Source organism: Anser anser, assembly GCF_964211835.1.
Source record: "Anser anser genome assembly, chromosome: 12".
NCBI classification, from domain to species: domain Eukaryota; kingdom Metazoa; phylum Chordata; class Aves; order Anseriformes; family Anatidae; genus Anser; species Anser anser.
The window spans coordinates 12505764-12524740 of NC_139733.1; the positions used below are offsets into that span (position 1 = coordinate 12505764).

The 18977-nt window shown below is 47.3% G+C and overlaps 1 protein-coding gene across 6 annotated transcripts; it reads left to right on the forward strand.

The window, feature by feature from the left end:
- On the forward strand, nt 1-17404 carry TPRA1 (transmembrane protein adipocyte associated 1). Of its 6 annotated transcripts, XM_083795834.1 has the most exons (12): nt 105-172; nt 531-694; nt 3882-4084; nt 4238-4370; nt 6867-6953; nt 8583-8655; nt 9668-9747; nt 10941-11051; nt 11451-11511; nt 12577-12679; nt 13299-13379; nt 14453-17404. In XM_083795834.1, the coding sequence occupies exons 3-12, from the start codon at nt 3894-3896 to the stop codon at nt 14685-14687; spliced, it is 1155 nt and encodes a 384-aa protein (XP_083651960.1). In that variant the 5' UTR covers nt 105-172; nt 531-694; nt 3882-3893; the 3' UTR covers nt 14688-17404. The 6 variants fall into 6 exon arrangements, with proteins under 6 accessions (XP_083651959.1, XP_083651962.1, XP_083651960.1 ...); XM_083795833.1 differs by lacking the exon at nt 531-694 and having other exon boundaries at nt 1-172; XM_083795836.1 differs by lacking the exon at nt 531-694 and having other exon boundaries at nt 40-172; nt 3886-4084.
- The last annotated feature ends 1573 nt before the right edge of the window (nt 17405-18977 follow it).

Below are 18977 nucleotides of genomic sequence, written 5' to 3' on the forward strand. Positions count from 1 at the left end.
CCCCCGCTGAGGGACCGTCTCTCAATAACCCTCCCCGGAGCCCAGCCGAAAAGGCTCCGGCCTGGTAGCCGCGCCCCGCTCCCGCCTCCCTACAGCGACGCTCCCCGCCGGGGCCGGGGCCTGGTGGGGCTGGGCCGGGCCGGGCCGGGCCCCGCGGCTGAGGGGAGGCCGGGTAGGAGCCGGAGGGGGGGGCGGCGGCGGGGCCTGCCCGGGGGGGCTGCGGGTGACGGGAGGGGACCCGGAGCCTGCAGCCTGGCCGCCGAGCGGGGCGCGCTGGGGGTGGCGGTGCTGCTCCGGCGGCTGCCCCCTTCTGGGGGGGGGCTTTCGGCCCGCGGGGGCTGGAGCAGGGGCGGGGGGAGCGGGGCGCTGGGGCTGCCTCCTGTGGGGTCCTGCAGGGGCTAAAATGGGAATCCTAACTGTTTAGACGAAGAGCGGGGTTTGAAAAGCTGTCCTTAAAAAGAAGAGTAGGAAAAGGGCTTTTTTCGCTTGTTTTTTTCCTTTTTTTTTTTTTTTTTAAACCTTGAAATCAGCGAGGCGACAGTTAAATTTAAGCAGGAGCCGGCGGGCAGCTCCCTGCTGCACAACCCCGGTGCCAGGGAGCAGGGCCGCCCGCCGGGCTCTGTGCTCGCCCGGTTTCCCGGCGCCGTTTTCAGGAGGAAGGCGAGCGGTCGCTTCTGTCAGAGCCAAGGCTCAGGTGGGTGCGCGGTTCGGCTCTGTGGGGCTGGGCTCTGGGCGAAGGCAGCTGCCGGGGACGTGAGCCCCAAATTGTGCGGAGCTCCCACACCGCTGGGGTCAGGAGCCAGAAAGCTAAACCCGCTCAGGGAGAGGCAGTTATCAGCCCCAAAGGCGCCCGGGCTCTGCCTCAGTGACCCCACAGGGTATCACTGTGTTTCCTCTCCAAATAGCACTGGAGGTGCCAGTGCCTGGGCAGAGCAACAGGGCTCAGCCAAGTCGGGCTGTGCGCAGAGGACCGTTTTGTTTTGGCTTCTGCCTGACAGATAGGGCAGCCTGTCAGGAGGGAGGCCGTGGCTGTGGCACCGGGCTCCTTTCGTGTGGCCGGGGCTGACTTCAGCCCCCGTGCGTGGGCCGGGCAGGATTGCCCCGGGGTGCGGTGAGCGATGGCTCGGATATGCTCAGCTGACTGCGTTTATTTTGAGGGTTTGGAGAGCCCGCTGTAGGGAGCGGTGCTGCTGGGATCACAAAGCCTAGCCTGATCCCTGCCATCAGTTCCCGGCCCCATTGCTGTGGGGTTTTTGCCGGTGACTTCCACCAGGTCAGGGCAGACCTAAGCGTGAGGATGGTGCTGTGTGGCTGAGGGCTTTGGCTGCCCCTCGCAGTGCGCTGGGCGTCCTGCTGCTGTGCCTCTGTGCGTATCCCGCCTTGGGAGGAGGAGCAGGATCCCAGCACCAGGTCGCAGTGAGCAGCCTGGCACAGCGGTAAGCTCAATCCTGCTTTGCCCTTTGAAACTTGTGACTGGAGCTGGCTGCTAGACGTGGCCAACCCCTCTCCTTATCAGCAGCTCGCTGCTGTTGCGCGATAGTGGCGGATTGTAGGGGAAAAGAATTGGAGCCTGTTTGTTCGTTTTTATAAGAACGTGTTAGTTCCCATGTAATTCTTCTGTAGCTTTACACTTGGGCTCTTTTCAATGGGACAAGCAGATCAAATCTTTGTGCCAGAAACGTTATTAGAGGGTGTGATGGTTCACAGCTGGTGATGTTGTTCTACCCATGCTCTGTGAGGTTTTTCTCTACCCTTTCCAAGCCTTTTTAAAGTTAGGTAGAATTTCTTCTGTGTTGACAAATGTGAATGCATTTGTACCTTGCTGCTACTGAGACGCAGGGGTCAGGGAAGTGCTTCAGAGGAGAACGGAGCAGAATTATTTAGAGAAAATCATTCTCAACGGTGTCAATTCAGAAGAGTGCGAAACTGGAGGGGAGAGAGGACACTTCTGGAGAGCTCTGCCATGTGAAGGTTGTTTGCTGGAACCTCTGCTAGAACTAGGGTTTGTTGGCACGCACGTTGCCACCTCAGCACAAAGTTGATTTTTCCAGGTCTGTGTGTGTTTGTTTGACGTGACGTCCCTTGTGCAGCGCAGCACGTGGCAGCCGCGGAAGCAAATCCCGTTTCAAAGTCTCTGTCAGCAGGGGTGAATCAAAGGGAGGCTCTGTCAGCTGGGAGTGACTCCTCAGAAGACCTGGGAAGAGCCTCAGCTCTGAAGAGAGGTTTGTGGCCACAGTCCTGAGCGGTCTGTGGGGAGGGTGCAGCGCAGCACCTCCTGAATTGCCCGACAGATGACGCAGGGCCGTGCTGATTCTTTCCGACCGGTGAGTCACCCGGCATCTACCAGGGAAGCTACCTGCTGACTCCTGTCATTCAGGCTGCTGGTTTTGCTGTGCCAGCCAGGGCTAAATTCCAACAGGGAGAATTTTTCTGAGGTGAATCCTGGATTAACTATAGCACACAGACTACTAGAGTGCTATCTCTGGCACCACGCATCTCTAAGAGGGCAGTTGGTCGAGGTTCTTTTGGATCTGTCAGCAGTGACCGCATCTCTGGGGAGTGCTGGGAGAGGTGACAGGACCCTGTGCTTGCATTCAGCTCCTGGGCAGTGTGTTAACAGCGAGGGTTGCTGTTCTGGGGTACGAAGAAGAGCGGGTCACTGTAAGACGACACTGAATCAGGAACAGGTTTGCTAATATAAATCAGGTCAAAACTCTAATCCCGCTCTCCAGTACTGCGTGCCAGCATCCACTTGAGCTTCCAAAATGATTTTGGAACCAAGAGAGTGATGAACTGCTGTCACTTCTGCTGCTATGACACTTAGCGAAGCCACTGGCATGGGTGTGAAGCACGTGGGATTTAATGGATAGCGGAGCAGAATAACACAGCAGTGTAGGGCCTGGTGGACAGACAGATGGAAGAAAACATGTGAATGTCCTCTCAGGAAAGGCAACTCAAAAAGTTTCAGCAGGAGATGGGAAGCTCTGCCTTGTCACTTTTCCAAGTGGCTGGAGAATTGTAAGGTAGGGCAGGAAGAAGAACCAAGCTCCGCAACTCCTGTGATTCTGACTGTGTAGCTCTCTGCTGCCGGAGAGTTTGGCCTTGGGAAACTCACCAGGTAGGACTGCACCCCGTCCTGGACTTGTCGACTGCCAGTTCGCACAGGTGCTGCTCTACGTTGGAGAGGTTCACTGTGATTGAGATTGGTGGGTAATGAAGCTGGAGAGCCTTATGCTGGTCAGGTCACTGACAGGCACTGTCTTTCCATATCCTTACTGTTGTGCTTTAGATCAAAATAATTCTGGTGTCTTGTGGAGGATTAGAAGAAAAGTTCTGAATTCTGGCTTTTGCCCTTGTTGTTTTCTGCAGATAGTGCAGTCCCTTTTGGTAAAAGTATGTCAGCCCTGACTGTAGGGTTGGTAACAGCAACAAGTTTTAGGTACGGGCCTTCATTTTTTCTTTGCTGTAGTTGAAATTAATTCATTGACTTCTTGGTCTTGGGAACTGGAATGGTACAGCAGAGTTTGTCTCTGAGGATGCCATGCATTGCTGCTGAGTCTTGATTTCTTCTATGAATCTGCCAAAGCTCAAATCACAAAATCACTCCAGCTTAGTATGCCACTATGTTGAAGGTGCCTGTTGCTCTGACACAAGATCCTGGTTTTCCACTGAGTACCCTAATGGCTGTGTGCAGGGCAGGTGGCATTTGTTCTGTTGTGTAATGCAGTCCTTCTGATGATGATAATTTGCTGTAACAAGCAGGGAGCAGTTGTCCAGGGGCCTAATGGAAGGGATGTGCTTTTTTAGCTCTGACTCACAACTGATTTAATGTTCCTTTTTCTCTGCTGTTGTTGTCCTGTGCTGTGCTTGACCTGGACCAGAAAGAAGGCAGGATGCTGCAGTCCATGATGTCTGTGATGAGATTCTCCGTGTCTGACAACGTCACACACTCTACTGCCCTGGTGACAGCACTAGATAATGTGACAACTTTGTCTCCAAAAACAATGCAGGTGATCAATGACACCAACATCACTGTGCCACACAAGTGCCTGCTGTTGCTCTATGAGGACATTGGGAAATCCAGGTGAGAAGGAGAAAAGGGGATCACAGCCTAACCCTGGGCCAGGGGAAAGAGCTTTTCTTCTGAGAGTTTGGGAGAGAAGGGACTGGGGCTGGTACCTTGCCTTCTAGATGCTGAAGAACAAGAAAAAAAAATTGTTTTATTTACTTTTTGCAGAGTCCGCTACTGGGATCTTTTGCTCCTGGTTCCCAATGTGCTTTTCTTTATGTTTCTTCTCTGGAAGCTGCCCTCTGCCAGGGCCAAAATCCGGGTCACTTCCAGCCCAATCTTCACCACATTCTACATACTAGTGAGTACCACTGTGTGCTTTTGAACTGATTGAAGGAGTGTTTTTTATTACCACTCATGAACGATATCACTGAACCAGTGGAGAGAGAGAGAGCCTAGACCAAATTACACAGGGATAAAATTTATTTTTAGTCAGAGGGATATTACCAGAAGTAGGCACTATTTCACTGTTGAACTCTATTTTTCAGATTCTGGGAACGTCCGTATCTGGATATGGGTGACTTTTGTTCTGTGGTGACTTATCTTCCTTCATTTGTTGCTTTGTTGTCTTGGGGTCTAGTACCTTCTATTCTCCTTCCTCTTTACAGTAAGTCATGTGACATGAAACTTGCTTCTCACTGAGGTAGTGAAAGTGAAACACTGGAGAGCAATTTTTGTTGCCCTTGTTAGAAAGCTTGGTCATCTAGTGTAGAAAACAGTGACGTGACAGGGTTCTGGTTAGTCTGGGAATGCGGCAACCTTACCCAGTCAGTTTTTCCCATCGTATCAAAGTGGCTGCTAGATGATATTCCTGTTATTACTTAAGATGGAAACATAGGCAATGCAGTCACAGTTCTCAAACGTGCAAGATCTTTTCTGTTCTCTTCTCCCCAGTTCAGAAAAGCACAGGCAACTTCTGATCACGTTCAGATAGTCTCTGTAGTAATCTCTGAACATCGGTCCTACTAACTGATTCTGCTCACAGGGCATTGTAAATGCAGCTAGGAACCTGCTCGGATTTGTGTGAAATGTCATTCAGAAGCTTGATCCTAGGTGTACTTTGAGATCCTAGCTTGCCTCCAAGCAGCATGATGTGCCTGCTCTTTCTCAGTGGGATGAGTACAGGCTGTGTAAGTAAATGGGTGTTTGAACTGGGTTAGATTGGGAGGCATCCTTCAGGCAGCATACAGGTACTGGCATGGCAAAACCCGTAGTGCATCAAAAGAGAATGTAAGCTGCTAGCCTCAGCTGAATCTTTGGTGAGAAATCTTACAGCTCCTACAGGTGTGAGGTCTGGGCACCGGGCTCGTGCAAAGTTTTGGGTAACCAGGACCATGCACAAATCCTCCAACTTTAAGAAAATATTACTAGCTATTTCCAGCCTGGATTTAAGTCTTCCGTTCCGTTTCCAGTAACGCAGAGGGGTCAGCAAGAAGTTCATTCCAAAGGCTTTGAAAAGTAAAACTGAGAAACCAACGGAAAGAAAAAAGTGAACTGACTGTATGCTGTCAGCATCTTCAGAACAGAGTGAGAAGTGGCATGTGATGAAACAGCCTTAGAGGAAAGTGCTTTTCACTCAGTTTGATCTTCTGGACTGAGTTTTTGGGAGATGAGGATGTTAAGTGTGTTCTGTGAGGATTTCCTTTCAAATGGCTATTTGACACATTTTGAAGGAATGCTTTCTTGTGGAGTCAGTGATTAAAGCTAAGTTAATAGCTTTGGAAGAGTCTCTACCTTCTTAGAGAGGAAGCAAAAAGGGTGTGTTTTCCTCTCTGAGTTGTTGCTGCTCCAGAACACGTTATATTTGGGGACCCTTCTTTTTTTGTCAGTGTTTTGTCCTCAATTTTTGATCCCAGAAGGGAATGTCACGCTATTCTTTTGTGCTGTTGCATCCCCTCTTCCTCTGAGGAAGCAATCTGCAGTAGGTGACTTATTGGTTGTTTCCATTCTCCATCCGTCTTGGAATCAGCTTGGACTTCCATTTTGTAGTAGATTTAGCTGTCTCATACCTTCATCATTTGTCTAAATTAGCTTTTAACGTGGAGAACTTTATCCGGAAAAATCTGTCCTCTCAGAGGGTAAGTCTGCACAGCAGAGGGTAGATATATCCAACTGAGGTCTTAATTGCAGAGTATAGTTGTGACAGCACAGGGGATGGCAAATTAGCCTTGCTGTGCTCTGTGCTGCCATGCTTAAATGGTGCGTGAGCTGACTTGGGTATCTTGACTTTGCTCTGTGTGCTGGGGTAAGATGCTTTAAAGCTGTTGGCTGCGTTGACTTCCCTTCTGCATTCCTGAGCATTGTCAGCGTTGAGGGAAAGAACTGTGGATTTCAGCTTTATCACGGATCTGAAGTGTGGTAGTTGGTATGAAGTGGCTTCTGTTATCTGATGCCATTGGTTTATTCAGTCATACCAAGTGCTTTATCTTGTAATTTGGAGGGCTGTATTTTGTCTGACTTTTCTCCTGCCCAGCCCCAGCAGACTGAAGGGTGGGAAGAGTTAGATTATTAAAGCACGGTTGTAAAGGAGTGGATGAGAATTCCTCAAAACTGTTTAATCTGACAGCTGAGGAAATATGCCCCTTCATAAATCCTAAGCCAGTACTCCCACACCTGACAAGCCTGAGGAATTTTCTTCAGGAAATTAAATTGAATCTATTACGTGGAGTTCTCAGTACACGTTATCAGGCTTCGAAGCTGACCTGGAAACAGTATTCCAAAAGGGTGTCTGGTCACTACTGCATGCGTGCCTTTGGACGTGAGCTTACTTGCTTATTTTTGATACCTTTTCACGTAGGTGTTTGTGGTGGCTTTGGTTGGTATTGCCCGTGCTGTTGTCTCCATGACTGTGAGTGCCTCTGATGCTGCCACAGTTGCTGATAAGGTAGGTACAGTACGCATTCTAGAGGCTCTGCTTCATGCGGTTCTGGCCACAGCATTCTGCTACTGCTTCCCTTTTATTTGCATGCAAGAAGAATGTGTTTTTGTTTGCACTACTCACAGCTTATGTGGGCTATGGAATCCTATTCTGATAGCTGTATCTAATTGATCACAACATCCAGGGCTGTAAAACAATGGACTTCCTAAATTAGACACAAACAGTGGCAGTTAAACTTTCCTGCAGATGGAAAGCTGTGCTTTGCAAGAGCTAAACAAACATTCGGATACCTTTAGTGGATAAGCAATAACTGGCCTCTGTTGCTCTCGCTATATTTGAGGGGCTCTTGGAAAAATACTGAAGTCTTTTGTGTTGAAAGTAAATAAAACAGAATTCCCTTTTTGTCCTGATATCTGAATGTCCTTGCAGTTTCTCTGAGCAGAGGGTGAACCCTTAGCAAACAGGAAATAGCTTTGTACATGTTGTTCCTTTGTAATCGTTTGCCTTGCAACAGAATATTACCTAAAACAACAAAAAAAATCTGCTGCTTGAGCTGTTGGAGGAAGAAGGGCTGCCCGGAGTACAGGTCTTCTACCTTTGTTCTCTGGGATCAGTGTGATTCTCTTGCTTTCCCTGTAAAAGCATTTTAAGGCATTGCTTGTTGTGAGTAGCTGTACGTTTGTAGCACTTCCACTCACCTCTGTTGAACAGATGGATGTCCAGGACTCGAATAATGGAGAAGAGGTGAGAAGGTGCTTTCACCTTGCTGAGAAGTCATGCAGGAGGACAGGCATTCAGTTAGTCTTTCCTGTGGGCTCATGTTCTAATATGCCTTATGTTTCTGTTTTCTCTCATATGCACATATATTTTGCTCATGTATATGTGCATATACACGAGAGAGAACATCTCAGAAACTATAAGTATATTTTCTGAGAAGTCTTATTGCATGCCTCTTAAAATATTATGTATATTCAAGAGAGCACCAGTGCTCAGAGAAAAGGGATAAATAAGCCAGAATCAGGGTTCTTGTCCTAAATGTGGCCCTGGTTTATTGTATGAATTTCTGGAAAGTCACTTCACCTGCTTTTTGTCCGATCTTGTTTCACCAAACGAAGCCTGGGAGTTAAAAATGACAAGCTGGAAGCTATTCAGTTTTAGAGTTGAATATACTCTGGATTTGGGGACCAAAACCCAGACCTCCTTCTTGGAGGAGGGCATAATACTGAATTTATTCAGTTATAACTGTACTGCAGAATTTTCTGCTTTAAGAACTGTCCCTGTTTGAAATTACACTTTTAAGATCATCTTGGGTTGTTGCTTCTTGAGAGTACAGCAGAAAGGGCACTTTCATGACAAGTGACAGATCCATGAGCGTGGCAAACCGTGACCACTCTGTCTCTCCGGAGGCAAGCTGTTTGCTTTCTCTCACACAATTGTTCTGTTCAGACAAGATCAGACCTTGGGACAAGCATAAAACTCGCATCCCTCCAAAGCACGAGGAAGGTTTGTAGAAATGACCTGTTCCATTCAGAGGCAGCTATGCCCTGGAGCAGAGAATGGAGTTTTGCTGTATTAACTCCTAACTGGTTCCTGGCTCCTTCTAATCATGTTTGTCTGGTTTCTGTTATCCCTCAGATCCTGTGGGAGATCACAAGGTTCTTCCTTCTGGCGATTGAGCTGAGTGTGGTGATTCTAGGCCTTGCCTTTGGTATGTGCCGGGAGTTTGAGTGCTTTGAATGTTTCCTATTCCCTTTCTTTCCACAGATGCTGTATCTGTAAGCTTGTAGAAATGCTAATCCTACAAAATTAAGGAGTTCCAGAATAAAGACAGAGGAAAAATTAGTGTGTTAGAAATGGCTGAAAGCCTGATTACATTCACAGTTCTATGGCTTGTACAATTGCAAGATTTATCTGTGCTTTATTTGTCCTGCATGCTTGTGGTGAAGGAGTGTACAGCTTAGGTGAAGACCTTTATGCAGAGATTAACTGTCTGGCCTTTACTTAAATCGCTTTTTATTTAAAGAAGATGGTTACTTCTGGGGGTCCTTCTATCTGCTTCCCACCTTGGTTAGTTTGAGTCCATCCTGGCTTCATTCAGTCCATTTAGCTGTACTTGTAATCTGTCACTCTACTTGCAGTTGTACAAGTAAAAATACTTTTTGGAGCACCTCTTGCTGGGGGTCAAATTTGGGGGAGAGGGTAGGCATCTCCGTCACATCTGCCATTAAGACATCTGAGCACTGTCTCTTTCCTCTTTGGTGGGGTTGTAGAATAATTTAGGTTAGAAGGAGCTCATGGAGATTGACTGCTCCAACGTATTTCAGTGCAAATTCTTCTAAATTATGTAAGACCTTCTCCCTTCCTCTAATCCAGTCTCCCATCACCATTTTTCCTGGAAAGAAATTAAAACCTGTCCGTGTAGATGATGATAGAATCATTCCTGATTTTTGCTTGTAATCCAAGTGACAGGACTTGGTTTCTCACTGTATTAGTGTGGGCAGGAGGAAGCAATTAAAAACCTGTTATTTTACAAGTGTTACTTTGCCTCTGAAAGGCTTAGCTCTCCAAATGGGAGCAGTTGACAGGGGTTAAGTAAGCTTTAAACTTCCCTTGAAGGCCTGTGGAAATACAAATGTTTTCTTTAATTGGTTTTGGAGAGAACTGATTTTTAGCAGGGATGGGATTGCAACCTGAGTCACTTCTGTATTCCTTAATTCCAGGTCATCTGGAGAGCAAGTCGAGTGTGAAACGCGTTCTGGCGATCACTACAGTGCTGTCTCTGGCATATTCTGTCACCCAGGTGAGTACATCGGAGCGGAAGAGTTAGCCTTTGCAAAAGGAGTGACTTGCCATGGAGTTTGTTAGGTGTGGGATTCCTGGAATGTTTGGGAGGTGGCAGCTTTGCTCTCTGGACAGAGTTTTGGGGGAAGATTGGATGCTCGTGGTGGAGTATGAAGTTCCCCAGAGCACATGCTAGACCATATCACCCTGTCGTCTCCATGGCAGGAATACCTCAGTCGAGGTCAAGAAATGAGATGGAAGTTTGGATGGGTTGCCTTGTTCATTGAATCTTGGAACAGGAGTGAGTGTTTTTCACATCTGAGCCACAGATTTTGGGTCTAGCCTCAAGTACAATCAAAACTAGATGGAGACACCCAAAGTGCCTTTGTCAGTATGGGCTGTGCACTGTGCCTCTTGTCTCCTGTCTCTTTGAGAGATGAGAGCTCTTGCTTCATTTCAAACGAGCAGCTGGCTTGCTAGCTCGGTTATTAGCTGTGTCTCCCTCTCCCTGGACAATGCAGTGTGTGTCTGGGTTTATTTTTCTCATTGGTATGTAAGTGCTCAGCTCTGTGCCTCTATTTGGGGCGGCACCAGAACAACACACAGATGATTGTTCAGTGATCAGACCCTGGTGTGTGGAGGCAGTGAACTGATCATTGCCACATGATATCCTGGAGGAGCCTGATTAAGTATCAAGTGTTTGAGAACCGTATCAGAGGCTGATAACGCTTACAAATTCTTTTCTCTCTCTACTGTCAGTATGGTAGCTTCTATTTATATCATTTCTCAGGGATTCAAGTGAAGAAGACAGTCTTCTTTCCTAACTCCTGCACAAGTGCAGGCATTTATATTCTGGATGTTGCAGCAGGAAAGGTGTACTTTAGAGATGGAAATTGGAGCGGAACTGTTTCAAATAGATGACTGCTTGAAACCACTCTCCTCCCTTTCTTCAGTCTCTTCTCTGGAATGTCACTGATGCTGTATCCCTTTAGATGCTGATTCTTGCCACGTTTTTTTTTCCTATCACTTCTTGTTTTCTATTTTTTCCTATTCTGGATGAACATAACTTGGCCTAAGCAAGGTAACAGTTAGGTCTTAGGTGTGGCACAGACAACTGTTAACTGAACTTTCAACGGTCTCATTTATACACACACCTACTGTAGTGAGGATGCTGACTGTCCTAGTGTAGTGATGGTGTCACTTCTCTCCTAGGGGACCTTGGAAATCCTGTACCCTGATGCCCACCTCTCAGCAGAAGATTTCAACATCTATGGTCATGGAGGGAGGCACTTCTGGCTTGCCAGCTCCTGTTTCTTCTTTCTGGTAAGTACGAGGCACGTGTTGTGCACTCTGACAGCCTCTTTGTGATTTCTGAATGGGGTAGGGAGGATGATTTGAACATAACAAGGCCCTAGGCCACCTCCTGCCTCACAGTGCAGCATGATGCTTTTCATGAGACAAGGAAGCTGAAGCAAAAAAGCTTGTGTAAGCTGTGACAGCTGAATCTGAGCTGATCTCAGATGTTCTTTGCTCCCTTGTTTCTCAGTGACCAGACTTTGTGTGCTGATGGGGTGAGGTGTGGAGCCTTCACGTGTGCCCTGGGTTTAATGTCAGGGAGCCTGTGCCCCTGCCCTGAGACATCTAGGAAGTGTGTGATGCCACTCACTGCCTCTGCAAGGCTTCCCGAGCAGCCGTGGAACAGTTATTTCTTTGTCTCAACAGGTCTATTCCTTCGTGGTGACTCTTCCAAAAACTCCTCTTAAGGACCGGATTTCTCTGCCTTGTAAGTGCTTGTAGTGTGTTCCGTCATACAGGTGGGGACAGCATCATGATAAAACATAGGTGGGAATAAGAGGTTCCTGTATGTGATTGTGCTGAAGGTACGTCCTGCAATTTAAGGGTACAGAAACATGGCAAAGGACTCAAGTTATCACTGGAAAGTAGGATGTTGTGCCTTTTGGAGGGCACGGTGAGAGGAATTACATTGCAACTTCAACAGCAAATCAGTTACATTAAGGAAGCAAGATGTAGTAGCTTGGTTCTTGATAGAGATCTGAATATATAATCTCCCAAGAGCAATAAGAATTGGCTTCTTAATAATGATTTCCTTTTGAAGTGCACATACGATGTTGAAGTGTCCATGCTAGTCAGCCTGTGAGAAAGAGGCTGATTGGAAGCTGCTTAATACGTTTTATCTGGGCGTTTACTTTAAGATGTTTTTCTGTTGGTGTGTGCTGTTTATTTGCTTGTGGAATATCTGCAGTTCTTGAACAGGGAGAGAAGCTGCTACTAAGATACTTACACTGCACTGTGCTTTCTCTGTGTAGTGTTGGTCTCCATGTGTGGGTACCTGGAGGGAGTGGATATGTGGCACAAGCAGGCAATCCTGAGCCAGATCTGCCTAGTCCAACATACCCCACTGTTCTTGTCCAGGTGTCCTGAGCAGTTTTGCTAGTCTGCAGATCAAAAGGATGCAACTTCTGGTTCAGCTGGGGAATTTATTTTTTTCTTATGTCCAAATAGATGAGTGACAGTGGTTCCAGATGTTTGCTTGTAACATCTTTGCACATGTTGCCATGGCCACATGCTTTCAAAACCCATCTTCAGTGTGTGTATTTGCGTATACACATGCAGGAGGGTCTGGGTTAGCCCATTATACCTCCATCAGTCCTGGCAGCATGGCACAGGAAAATGTCATCTCAACTCCTAAGAGCTTATAAAACAACCAAGATGCTGAGATGCTTACGTTGGGTTTGCCAGCTCTGTCAGACAGGACCTGTTATTTGCATGGCGCTTTCTGGTGCTTATGAGGTTGAGCTTCATCCTCGTGTTCATGTCTTCCCCACAGCCAGGAGGAGTTTTTATGTTTATGCTGGAATCCTGGCACTGCTGAACCTGGTGCAGGGCCTGGGCAGTGCCCTTCTCTGCGTGGATATCATCGAAGGACTGTGGTATGTATGCTGGGAGGGAGGTCCACAGCCCAGTCTCTCATGTTGCATTTGTGTCCGTTAACACTGCCTGTCTCGAGAAAACAAACCTCCATGGTGTTCCTAAGGGGGAGTAAAGTTGTTGGTTCTGTTTCATGCCAAAAGAATTCTAAATCATCAGGAAGCTTGAAGTAGGGAGGTCTCTGGAGTGCGTCCTTCACAGTGGCCTTGAGGTGGTGGGAGAGGCCAGTAGTTTGACTCCACTGATGCCTGGCCACTGGCTTGTTTCATAGATAACAAGGGAGTAAATAGCCTGTTTGCTAGGAATAGCACGGAGATGCTCATGGTCATATCTGGAGTCTCATTCTGCAGAGATCAGTCACCTTCCATTTGTCATAATTAGCAGCACTGGGGCTTGGAACCTGCAACATGGCATGGCTTCCTCTTGAGTGTCTAGGAGAGGTGACATGTTGGTGGCAAAGTCTGTTATTCTGCATCAGTCTGAAATTGGTTAGCAGAAGACTCTTCTTGAGCTCTGCTTGGACGCTGGAGGGAAGTGGGATCGTATGCTTTGGGTGGATGTGGCTGGGGTTGTCCAGTTGTTGTGTTTGAGTCCTAAATGTCTTCATGTTCCCTTTTGCAGCTGTGTTGATGCTACCACGTTCCTTTACTTCAGCTTCTTCGCACCTCTCATCTATGTGGCATTCCTGAAAGGCTTCTTTGGGTGAGTAGCCAGGAACAGGGATTTAGGGAGTATATATTGTCGATTGTTTGGCACCTGAGTTTTTTCAGTCTGTAGAAAAAGGCAGTGACTAGAATGCCAGTTAAGGAACCAATTTTTTATCTCTGGCCTTGCTGTTTTTCTTGCATGACCCAGGGCTGGTCACTTCTTTTGTATGCGAAGTTGAGCCAATATTTGTATTCTCCTGGAACGCTTAAGGAGGGTCACTTCAGCGTCTGCGTCCTGTTAGTGCAAAGTTCTGCGGCTGAAGTTGGTAACTAAGTGGTTAGTGAGAGGTTGAGTCCTGACAGATGAATCGGGCTCCTGAGTGGATTTTTAACACCTTTTTGGTAAGGATCTGGGGGTTAAGTGACCCCTTGACTGGGGATTCCTATACAACGGGGTAGTCACTAGTTAAAAGCACTTGGGAGTGTTTATTACTGGGTTGAGGGTGCCGCCGTGTGGCCACTCAGGAGATTCATCTTGATTGGAAAAGTGCAGTAGCGTAGGCTGTAACTTTTAGTATCCACGAGCAAGAAACATCAGGCTTTTGAACAACCAAGAACAAAAAGTACTCCTAAAATACCGAAATGTTTCTGCTATCTTCTGAAATCAGAAAGAAACAGTTTCTGGAGTCAGACGTGTAACAGAGGCATGTAATCTCTGTGAGATGGAGACACATGTGAAGTACTTGTATTTTCACTTTCCTGATGCACATGAATGGAACGTGAGGTGGAATCCTCTTGTTACCAGTAGCCAGGCCTGCTGTGAAGTCCGGTGATGTTTGGATGCTAAGGATTGCCCTCAGTGCTTCAGAACTTGGAGTTGCTTTCCGCACTGAAGTCAGGGCTCTGCCATTTTTATTTCTCCCAACTAGCCTGGTCCTAAGCTACATTTAGCATAATTTCATGGCAATCACTCCACTAGGTGTATTTCAGGACTGAACGCTCATGTGAAGGGTTCTTCAGGACCTGACTACGTGGGTTTTGGTGCTGCCGAGTTTCAGTTAAGGACAGGTGGCTGTGATGAGACACCGCATTGCTTTAACGTGTGTTTTAAATCTTTAATAACTCCAGGTCTGAGCCGAAGATCCTTTTCTCCTACAAATGTCAGGTGGATGAACCTGAAGATGTGGATGTGCACCTACCCCATCCGTACGCTGTTGCCAAGAAGGAGGGAATGGACTCTGGGTTCTACTCCAGCACTCAGATCGACACCGCAGCGTACCTGGATGACATAGCCTCTATGCCATATCACGTGGGCAGCATCAACAGCATAGACAGTGACCGCTGGAAAGCCATCAACGCCTAAGGCAGGGCTACCCCCTTCACATGATGCCTCGTTCCTTTCCTTCTAAACACCCTGATACACAGCTGTTAGGATGTCCATTGGAAGTCTGTCCTTGGCTATCTGCCGTGGCTTTCCTCTGTTCCTTAGGATTTCTGAAACCTATCGTGGAACTAAGTTGGCAGCCCAAATCCCGTTGGAAAGAACACTGTCACTACCTGAAAACAATCCAGAACAGCTCTCTTCGTAAACCTATGAACACCAAACCTTCGTGATCCTCCATGTTCCAGATGTGAATCTGATCCAGAAGCCAGGCCTGACTGGCACCTCCTGCTTTTCAGTGACTGGCAGCACTTGTCTGCCAATTAAGGGAATGGCATTTAGGGATGATGCTATTGATCTGACTGCTGTATTCTACACATATTGAAAGAGTTTGGTGGTTTAAACCAAAGATGGTCTTCCTGGGATTTCTCAAGCAGCACAATTGTCTGGGTCTTGTCATAATGTAGCAGCACAGGCAGCAATAGCAGTGTCTAAAGAGGGAAGCCAGTCAGCTGGGTTCATCTCTGTTTTCAGCTAATGCTAATGAAAGCTCTAAGTTGCTAGGGTTTAAAAGGACTTTGTGAGCGTGTGGGGAGGAGAAGAGAGGTATGAAGAGGAATGAACTGTCCAGTGTGCCCTGGGACTATTTTGGAGGGCACAGGCTGGTAGCTTAGCAGCATGGATGTGAACTGACAGAGCAATGGGGAGACAGAAGGACAGACAGCACGGCTGAGCTGAGGTAGCTGTGAAACAGTATGGAGACTGCACCGCTGTGCGTCTGAGTTCACAGGGACAGCTAGGTAACAACACTGAGCCAGGGCTAAGTTTCAAGAATAAAACCTGTGAGGTAGGGGTGTTCTACATCTGCACCCGGCTTTATGGCTCTTGCAGGGTCATGGAGAGGGCTGTGAGGGAAGCTGACTCTGCAGATGAAGGCTTCAGAGACATTCAGATGCCGGAGGCAGAGCAGAAGTCTGTGATGAATCTGAGCTGTCAGCATGTAGTGACTGGGAGCTCTCAAACACCACAGGCATTCTGGAATCAAGCTGGCTGGTGTTCTAGGTTGGGAGGTGGGTGCTCTGCTACAGCTTCTGTTATGTTACAGTTTAGATCCCCAGATTTCTTCTGGTCTGAATAGGTTTTATGGTTTGTTATAGCGGAAATAGTTATGTGCACGTGGAGTGTGGTTCATTTAAAGACTGTCTGGGACTTACTAATCTCTTCCACACTGGAATGGGGACTGTTGTCAGAGCTGTCTGGCATGCAGTTCCAAAACATTGTGTTCTAATCCAGGGACCGTTAGCTGAAAGCTGCAGTAGACTGGTTTCTGAGACAGATTGTGCTCTCCAGGGACGAAGAGGTTTATTCTTCTAGCTTTGGGGGTGCTTTCCTACCTGAGTCCTACAGGTAGGTGGAGATCTGCTATAGTAACTTTCCACTAAAAATGGTAGAAAGAGGGAATCGGAAACACTTGAGTACCGTGTACATCTCTTGCCACAACTCACTGCTATTTCTGAGAAGGAATATTGATGTAAGAGTTTCTGTGAAATCATCATGCAGGGTGCAGTGTGGAGGCATTGGTTTGGGTCATGAGTAGGCAGGGGGAAGCATTGGCTACTCGGTGTTCCCACTATAGAGGGAGAAACAGTTTGGATAAGAACACAAAGTTCGTATCAGATGCCAAAACTATGCAGGCCCTCTGCTTATCTATTTTTTTGTTAATGAGCAATGCAGCCTCTCTGTTCTGCTGCCTGTGGACTTTGCCCTGCAGGCCTCTAAGTAGCATCGACAACTTTTAAAAAAAAAAAAAAAAAAGAAAAAAAAAAAGGAAAAAAAAGGCTTCCATGTGTGAGAACTAAATTTTCCCATGTGGATCAACAGCCTCTCACATTTCCCTTCCTTGTAATGACTGTGAAAGGGGTGGACAAGCAACTGGCCAAGTCAGTCCTTGCCACATTAGAGAAGTGTTCTGTGCTCCCTCCCATTGCTTGCTGTGAATCGGCCTGAGCCACGCTTGCTTGCCTAATCTAAAAGGGATGGATGGTGTGTTGCCTGAATTGCCCTACTGCTCCTAATGCTGCTTACAACACCGATCCTGAGCTGCTGTTTGGAAGTGTGGGGAAACCTGCAGAGCTTCCCTGGAGCTGGTGGGCCTTGGACAGGTCTGAAAGATCTGAAAGTCTAAGCAGTTGAGAAATAAAGGAGCAAATACTTTTCCATCCCAAGGAGTGTTCACTGACTAACGCCCTGAGTGCAGGGACTTTTCATCCCTCCTTGGTGCTGTGAAGAGCAGGTCCTGAATTTGCCTCCTTATCAGCTGGATTCAGTGCTGAAGGATCACCGGTGCAGGTGGTCAGCGTGTCCATCCTGTCCGTTGCCGGCAGGGCTCCAGGATTTCTGGAGTGTCCCGTGTTCTGCTGCTGAGGAGCTTCTGTGCTGGGTCATGGACTGACCTTCCTCCTGTTGTATGTGTATATAGTGCTTTGGGCCATGTCCACAATGGTCCTTGAGCAGAAATGTGTTGTGTGGGGGGTGCAAAGAGACTAAATATAGAACAAATGTATATATATTTTTTGTAAAATAAAGAGAAAATTGTTTGGCATAAATGGTCATATGTTCTTTTTCAAATGATCCATGTTATGGAGAAAAAAATATTTCAGATTAAATAAAAATAAACCCTGAACGAGTTTGGCAGATAATATTGGAGTTCCATGATGTCTTTTTGTCAGAGAAAGATTTTTCCTTTTTGCACGCCTATTACTAGGGCAGTGCAGAGAGTGGTTTCCAGGTCTACAATAGAGTGAATTTCTCAATAACTGGGTCTTGCCTAGTGTCAGGGGTCTCTGCTGTCGGTCAGCCTTCCCCTGTTGCTTGGGAAAAGGCTCGGTGGGAGTAGGCAGTGACTGGTGCCCAGTTTCTATTCTGGGCTTTGAGATGACTGTTCGTGGGCTCTTTCAGTATGAGAACTGAGTGCCATCAAATAAAATGAGCAGGTGGCAGGTTAGAAATAGAGGCTTGCGAGTGGGTTTTGGGAAGAATCACTGTGCACTTGACTCGCTTACACTTCTTCCTTGGTGCTAGCTGTTGGCTTTACTGAGAGCTTTGCTCTTTAGCTTGGTGTGTGCAGTGTTTCTGTACTGCTGTGCAAACAGCTAATGCTGTTTTGCTATTCTGCACTCTTGGGACCTCAAGCAATAGGAGAAGTCCCCAAAGTACAAGGTATTACACAAATAACAAAGTATTCCCCACTCCTGGGAACATGCTATAGAACATAGATAGTGATATCTTGCAACGCAGCGTCCTAGATATTCCCTTAGGGCTGGACAGAGCCCTGTTGATGAGACAGCTGTGGCTCTGCAGTGAAGGGCAAGTATTAAACAGTTAAAAATGTTCTGATGCACAACTATGATACCAAGACTTTATTAACTATTATCTGTCTAGTCACAGATGCACAAAATTGTATGGGTCATCATGTAGGCTGTATTTCTAGGAATCCAGAAAGTTTATTTGGAAAAGATCCTCCAAAACTGCTGTCTCTAGGTCCAGCTGCTTGTGTTATTTTTTTATTTTTTTTTTCCTTTTTTTTTTTTCTCTCCCTTGCTTTAGCATGTGGGTCAGCTGTATTTGGAGCCAGGGACTGTGTCTGCAAAGGCCTGCGTGATCTGGGGCAGTGCGTAAGGCCAGGCAAGGCATTCCTGGGGTGGCAGAGGGGAATGCCCCCTGTGTTTGGGCTGCTCTGCCTCAGGGAAATGTGTGGTGAAGGGGCAGGGGAGGGATGTGGGGCCACTCTTCTGCTTCATCCAATTTCCTGCAACCTGGAGGAGAACCTTGGGGCTCGGAGACGAGCATCATGCCTTCATACTTCATTTTCTGTGTGGTAAGGTGTGTCGGATTTTTGTGTTTCCATAACTTTTACCCAGTAAAGAGTCCCCACACGTTTAGCGTATCGAAGTGGAAGCCTAAGGGGGCGGTTTGGTCCCGCTCCGAAGGATGAAGGACGGACAGAGCAATGGGTGTGGGAGGGAAGGAGGAGGCCTGACAAAGGCCTGGGGCTAAATCCACATCTGAGCCGTTCTGCTGCAGGAGCGTACTGCAGAAGGTGCTCACAGAGGGATGTGCTGGTGCCCTCACGAAAACTTTGATTTTTTTTTTCTCTAGAGGCGCTCTGTGTTGTTACCAGCCTTGAGGGCTGGTTACCGCGAAGGCAGGTTGGTGTGGGTGGGCGAAACCGCTCTCCTCAGCACCACAACCCGCTCACCCTGTCAGCGTACA